This window comes from Condylura cristata, unplaced genomic scaffold (genome assembly GCF_000260355.1).
Source record: "Condylura cristata isolate star-nosed mole 26May11 unplaced genomic scaffold, ConCri1.0 scaffold00022, whole genome shotgun sequence".
Classification (NCBI taxonomy): Eukaryota; Metazoa; Chordata; class Mammalia; order Eulipotyphla; family Talpidae; genus Condylura; species Condylura cristata.
In genome coordinates this window covers 28890685-28898081 of record NW_004567123.1, presented here as the reverse complement: position 1 = coordinate 28898081, position 7397 = coordinate 28890685, and the positions used below count along the sequence as shown (strand labels likewise).

At 57.8% G+C, this 7397-nt stretch overlaps 1 protein-coding gene across 1 annotated transcript in view; it reads left to right on the top strand.

Annotated features, from left to right (window-relative positions):
* Positions 1-5726, top strand: part of CDH22 (cadherin 22, type 2) — a 52158-nt gene extending 46432 nt beyond the window's left edge. Inside the window, exons 9-10 of the mRNA XM_004687040.2 lie at positions 2164-2415; positions 4939-5726. Of these exons, the coding sequence (XP_004687097.1) occupies positions 2164-2415; positions 4939-5492 (806 nt within the window). The 3' untranslated portion in view covers positions 5493-5726. The remainder of the gene's footprint in view (positions 1-2163; positions 2416-4938) is intronic.
* Positions 5727-7397: the final 1671 nt, after the last annotated feature.

Genomic DNA, 7397 nt, shown 5'->3' with positions numbered 1-7397 from the left:
TGGGGGGGTAGATGGGAAAGGTAGCTTTGCTACCAAATTTACTGAATAAATTCAGAGAAATCATTTCTCTCTGAGCATCACCTTCCATATATATAAAACAAGGATGATGACACAACTCTCAGTAGTTGTGAGGATTAAACATTCCAAGTGTCTAAAATAGCCACCCAGGCCTGGATGCATACAGCGCACCCAGTGGGTACCAAGGAGCCCCACACACTCCCTCTCCCCCCACCTTGTTCTTGAGTGTCCTTTCTCCCCCACGGGAAGCCAGATGTTTACAAAGCTGGAGCTGACCGACCCTAGGGACAGGAGGGTTGGAGTTCAAGCCAGACGTTGAGGAGCTGGTCTGGGACCACCAGTTACCCCAATAGTTGTGGCTCCCGTGAGCATCATTCTTCAAGGCTGGCCCAGTGCCAGGGAAGAGACAGGCTCACACTGACTTAAAGCAACGTGACAAGTGCTCTAACAGAAGTGTGCCTGGCACCGGCACAGTCAGAGCAGGGAAGAAGGAGCCATAAATCCTTCCTTCCCAGGGAAGCGGAGAAAGGAGGCCGCAGAAAAGAGGTGACATTTAGCTGGAGTATGACAGATGAGGAATTTGCCCAGGCAGGAAGGTGGAGCGGGTGTTCCAGATAGCGGGAACTTCGGGAATCGAGGCAGGGCAGCCCAGACCCAGAGCAGCAAAGGGGGCGGGGTGCTGCGTGAAAAACGTCACCACAGGCCTTTATTGAGCGTTCCTACATGCCAGGACTGCCAGGGGTTGTGCAAGAATTATACCATGTCCTCCTCACACCAGCTCGATTCTATCTTCCTCGGTTGCAGATGAGGAACGTGAGGTCCAGAGAAATGAAATTCCCAAGCTAGGAAATGATCAGCTCAGCACTGTTTTTTTAACATGTTTATGATGGAAATGTTCACATGTGTGTAAAGAGTAGATAGAATAATACAGTGAACCCTGTGTCCGGCTTGAACCCGTGGGGAGTCTTGTTGCACCTGGATTTCTGGTTCACTTCACAGAGGCGCCCGAGGTCACAGCTGAGCCTTCCTGGGACTCTTGCCTGCATTGTGTCCATGGTGGGGAAGGCGGGACAGGGACCCTGACTGGGACTGCGGAGGAGAGGCTAGGTCATGGGGATGGGGAGGAGACCCAAGCTGTCTAGGCCTGAGGTCAGAGAGAGCAGCCTGATGGCCTTGAGGGCAGGAAGGACTCAGGGGTGAGGACCAGGAGAAGGCAGGGTCCTCTTTTGTGGAGTTGACTGGATAGGGGCCTGGACTCTGAGGACAGCACTGCATTGGCAGCCTGGCTGGGAAGAGCCATCAGAGTGACCAAGGGCTAGGGATGGCCTCAGCTTCCCAGGAGAGGTGTGGAAGAGGCGGGGCGAGGGAAGGAGCCGAGGAGGGAGGCACCATCTACCCGCTGAGCCCATAGCCAGAGGCCAGATGCTGACCTGGGTCCCCCTGCCCCCTCCAGCTCACAGCAGCGCATTGAATGGTGGTGTTCCTGTTCTAGCTGTGCACATGTGCTAAAGAGGCACTGGGGAGACCTTGGTCCTCTGGGATCCCCGAGTAAGGTCCTGGGGGCTTGCCCCTACCCTCCAGGCTCAGCCTCTTAGAGAAAGACTCCCAACAGAAAGCTCCCTCAGCCAGGGGCAGTTGCTGGCCAGCCCCCCCAAATCACCCCGGGAGGCCTGGGACTTGTCAGGGTGGAGCCAGCCTCAGCCCAAGGACCCCAGGGTCAAGAGGCATCGGGCAGCCGAGGCAGAGTCTGGAACAAAAGCAAGCTGTGGGGACAATAACTGAAAAAACTGACAGAGCCAGGGACAGGACCTTGGCCCAGCTGGAGACAGAATCCTGGGCTAGCTGGGGACAGGACCTTGGCATAGCCGGGGACAAAGTGTGGGAATAGCTGAAAACGGAATCTTGAAAGACAGCTGGGAATAGAATATTGGGACAGCTAAGGACAAAAGTGTGGGCTATGTGGCTGGGGACAGAATCTTCGGACAGCTGGGGGCAGAATTTTGGGAAATCAGGGACACGAGACTCAGGGTGCAGCCAGGAGACAGCAGCTTGGGGCTTTGGGAGGCAAACCCCAAGGGGGGGTCAGGAGGGGCAGAGACGGGGACCCCAGCCCGGAGTCACACGCCGCCCCCTTTTTTGGAACAGACAACACGGCCGCGGTGCACACACAGCACCTGGGGTTCAACCGGCAGGAGCAGGACGTGTTCCTGCTGCCCATCCTGGTGGTGGACAGCGGGCCGCCCACGCTGAGCAGCACGGGCACGCTCACCATCCGCATCTGTGGCTGCGACAGCTCGGGCGCCATCCAGTCCTGCAACACCACGGCCTTCGTCATGGCCGCCTCCCTCAGCCCTGGAGCGCTCATCGCCCTCCTGGTCTGCGTCCTCATCCTGGTCGGTGAGTCGGTCGAGGCTGCCCACCCCTGCGGCTCTCATCCTGGGGTCCGGGTTGCCCTCCCCGGTAGCCCCAAGGGGCCTCAGTTCCCCTCTCTGTTCCAGGAAGCTCTGGTCTGTTGGGTGCTCTCCAGGTCCTAGGTATGAAAAGTCTAAACACAGAGCAGCCCCCCACCAACTCCAGGGGGTAGGAACCCCCACTGGGGACTGTCGCTGCTGGCCCATCCGCCACACAACCAGACACTTCTTAATCTGTAAAAACCAAGCATTTAAATTTTTTCTTGTAGCTTTTGTCCCATCTGATTCCTGGGTAGGACTTCTGGTGAACCTCATAGACGTCTACTCAGCCGTATCAGCCCCATTTTTCAGATGAGCAAACTGAGGCCCAGAGAGGTCAAGTGACTTGCATGAGGACACACCGCTAGTCTTCTGAAGGACTCTGCTCCTTTTAATACCCATCTGCTGTGTATCGACACAAAAGGCAAAACCTGGGGGCAACTGAAACAAAGTCTTAAGGTTTGTTTGGAGGCAAAAATCCACCCTGTATCAGTTCCACCTACGGCCAGTTGAATTTCCAAGGCTCCCAGTGAAGAGGTCCAGTTACGGACAGCAAACGGGCTGGAGAGGCCCTGCCACCTCTCACTGGCTCGTGTGGTCCATGCTGCTGATCTTCAGGGCACAGCCGAGCTAAAGCACTCAGGGGAGGTCCGAATGCAGATACGAGCTGAGCTCAGTTCCCTGTTGTTGACCCGGCCCCCTCGCTGTTGACCACCGATGCAGACACGGCCCACCAGCTGCCCGCACAGGACCTGCCCGTGGCCCAGCCCCCTCCGCAGGTCCCCCCCAAAGCCCTGGGCAGACTCCTCCATAGTTGAGAAGCCCAGGCCCCCTTCATTTCCCACCCCAGCCCATGGCTCAGAAACCCTTTTTCCAGAGGGTGCACTTTACAGCGGTTTCATTTTCCAAGGCAGTGCAAACAAATTTCTGCCTAATTGCCCACAAATGAAGAAAGTGCACATCAGTGCTCTAAAGGTGACGGGCGGAATCGCTGATCAGGCCTGGCACATCTGTCGCCCGCCGCCCGCGCTCCCCACCATCTGCTCTCACGGGCATCCCCCTAGCAGCTCCGGGCCTCCAGCTTCAAAAGTTGTCCATCCATCTTTCCCACTTCTCTCCTGACACCTACCCTCCCTCCGGGCCTGTCCCCCGCCCCCCCCCACCCTTCCCTTTCACCAGCACCTTGTTAGGTCACGAGCCCACACCTGGCCCATGGGCCCGGCAGATGCTTTCCCCACTGGCTGGAGCAGCTGGGAGAGTCTGGTGCCTGGCATAGTGCCCAGCACATGCCTGTCCATCCATTCGCCCACCTCTCCTTTGAATTCTCTCACTCATCCCTCAGTTCCCTTTTTATCCACCCAGACAGATGCCCTATGTGCTAAACTATTGTAGCTACTAGGAGTTACCAGTGAACCAGTGATACCAAAAGCTTCAAGTGCCTGGAAAGCAGAGGTCACCACCACTGAGGTGGGGAGACGGCAGGTGGGAAAGAGGAAAGATCACGATCTCCGAGTTGAACATGTGAAGTTGAGATTCTCTCGGCCCAGCCAGAGGACTTACTGAGTCAGAAACTGGCTGTACGATCTGGACTTCAGAGAAGTGCAGGCTGGAGGCTGAGAGATGGGGTTGTCAGCCTGCAAATGGAACTTAGAGCCGCCAGACTGAACGAGGGCAGGGGAGAGGGAGTCAGCTGATGTGGAGGGCAGAGGAGAGGAGCCTGCTTGGGGGGGGGCGGGGAGGTGGAGGAAGAGAACGTGGCCTCCTGGGAGCCCCAGAAGAAAGCAGAGAGACGATCCATTCACTTGCTTTTCACTCACGAGCCTCCAGCCAGGTCCCCATGCAGGCACTCAGCAAGCTTCCATGTTCCTGCAAGCCAAGCCTGCCTGGTCCTCAAGGCTAGTTTGGGCATCCCCTTGGGGTGGGAAGAGACAGACTTATGCAAGCTGCAGGGTCAGTGCTGGGTGGCCTGTGGGCTTTATTGAAACGGGGGCTCCAGGGAGAGAGAGAATTTGCACTTCTAACAAGTTCTGGGGAGAGGGGGTTGGGGCGGGAGCTGTCCCGGAGCTCTCTGGGAAGCCTGCAAGAAACTTGAAAGCAGGGGTGAGAGGTCAAGGCCAGGACAGCTCTTGATGCCCCTCAGATGCCCCCTACATCCCTCCCCCACCCCAGCGCCTAGAGCCCTGTGGAACGGAGACCTCAGGTGGGGGTCAACCCTCAACACCTCCTGAAATCTCAGCACAGCTCTGCCTGCCCTCACCCAGGGTGGCTCAGTCCATTAGCTGACCTCCCCTGACGGCAGCTCACTGTCTTTGCTGATGGCCAGTTCAGGACTGTGAAAAGGGGTTTCTGCACCAAGTCACAGGAAACTTGCCCCTAGGGTTTGGACCAGGCTGGCTCAGCAGGGTTGGGAGGAGGGCAGCATGCCCTGGGGGGCTCAGCCCTCACTTGCCCGCTTCTGTCTCCTGCCCAGTGCTGGTGCTGCTGATCCTCACCCTCAGGCGCCACCACAAGAGCCATCTGAGCTCGGAAGAGGACGAGGACATGCGGGACAATGTCATCAAATACAACGACGAGGGCGGCGGGGAGCAGGACACCGAGGCCTACGACATGTCCGCGCTGCGCAGCCTCTACGACTTCGGCGAGCTCAAGGGCGGCGACGCGGGCGGCGGCGGCGGCGGCGGCGGGGACGCGGGGAGCCCCCCGCCGGCAGGCCTGCCCTCCGAGCGCCACTCGCTGCCGCAGGGGCCGCCGAGCCCCGAGCCGGACTTCTCGGTGTTCAGGGACTTCATCAGCCGCAAGGTGGCGCTGGCGGACGGGGACCTGTCGGTGCCGCCCTACGACGCCTTCCAGACCTACGCCTTCGAGGGCGCGGACTCGCCGGCCGCCTCGCTCAGCTCGCTGCACAGCGGCTCGTCGGGCTCCGAGCAGGACTTCGCCTATCTCAGCAGCTGGGGCCCGCGCTTCCGGCCCCTGGCCGCGCTCTACGCCGGCCACCGCGCGGACGACGAGGCCGAGGCCTCCTAGCCCATCGCCCGGCCGAAAGAAGGGGCCGTGGGTCACCCCAGCCGGGACCTGAGGAGGCGGAGGACGAAGCATTTCCCCTGCTCCCCACCCGCTGCCCAAACCTTCCACTCTCCCAGGACACCGCACGGGAGGGGTTTTGTGAGGGGTGGACTGCCCGAGGCCACCCCCCAGTGCGGGGTGTGCTGCTCTGGGCCCAGGGGTGCGGGAATTCTGACCAACGTCATTAAAACTGCAGCGAGAACGGGTTCTGCGTGGCTGTGGGGGTGGGAGGGAGTTAGGGCGGCGTTGCCTGAGGAGAAGTGGCGGGTTTCTCATCCCTGACTTGGCGGCCATTGCTCCGAGTCCCCCCTGCGGGGCTGCTCACTCACGAAGCGCCTACTGTGTGCTGGGCACTGCAGGAGACCATCTTAGTCACCGCGGAACCCAGGAGCTGGCACTCTGGCTTAAGGAGGGGGAAAGCCACCCAGACCGTGGCGGTGGCCTGTCCCAGGACTCCCAGCGGTGACCCCTGTCCTACACGTGGCCTGGCTCCGGGCAAGTCACCTCAGTTTCTCTGGGCCTCAGTTTCCTCATCTGTCAAATGAGGTTAACAACAGAACCTACCTCAAAGAATTAAGAGGATGTGAAAGGGTTTGTGTTGTCCAGTGATGGGGACAGTGCCTGGCCAGTGTTCAACAAATGCCAGTGCCCCGATGCTGTCTGTAGCTTTGTCGTTCTTAGAACCACGGCCTCCCAGGCAGGAGCTCTTCCCTTTACCCAGTTGTCTTTCCCTTTTCCCCACAGTGCCAAGGGAGGAGGCAGGGGTCCCCAGCGGAGGTCCTGCTCCTTCAAGGCCACAGCAGGGCTTTCCACAGCTGTGTGGCCCCCTGGAGTTTCAGGCTACAGTAGAATAGGGCACCTGGTTGGAGCTCCAGGAGAAGCAGAGCTGGGTGGTTGGCAGGAGACGAAGAGGTCAGAAGAATGATGGAGACCTTGTCTGTCTGAGCCTGAGCCTGGAACTCATCAGTCTCCCAGTCTGTGGACCCCAAGCTTAGAGCCTCAGGGCTAAGTTGCGTCCAAGAGCCTCCTGTTCTAAAGCCATGATTATAAGATGTAACACGTTTGTCCTCCCACCCCTGGCCCCCAGAAATCCATTCATTCAAACTTGATCAGCTGTAATTCCAATTCCTACTAGCTGGGCATCCTTCCTCAAGGTCCTTCACTACTGGAGCCTCAGTTTCCTCATCTGTAATATGGGGCTATAATAGTCCCTCCCTTAAAGGGTTTGTCAAGAGGCTTAAAGGAGATCATGAATGTTAAGATCTGACCCCAGTGCCTTCCTGACCCATGAAAGTGCTCAATAAATGCTCGTTAGCCTTATCTGTTTACCCTCCCAGGGGTCATTCATTCATTCTCTCCACTGACCCAGATCCACTGCCACAGATCCAGAGGTGATCATTATGTCCCCAGTGCCTTGTCTGTATTATTTCATCTAAGTTAGATACTATCAGCCTCAGTACACAGATGAGGAAACTGAGACTCAGAGAGTGGTAACCCATACAAAGTCACATAGATGGTAAGTCATAGTTGTAACTTCTAGTGATGATGAGTTATGGGCGGAAGCAGGAACAGCCAATACAAATGCATTTGGTAAGAATTATGGCAGAGTTAACAAAACAAGATCCTCAAACAGAAAAAGAAAAGATGAGATCATTCCTGGAGGGCTTCCCAGAAGAGGTGACTCCAACTAGATCTTGAAGCTGAGTATGAGACTTACGAGATGCAAGCAAGAGGGCCACCGTGGCCCCGGAAGCTGCCTTATCAGCGGCACACACCACCCTCCAGCTGTGGGTGTCCTCAGGACTCGCCCTAATGTCTGCCAAGTCCAGAGTGGGGCGTGGAGGGGAAAACAGCGTTTCCTCCCCC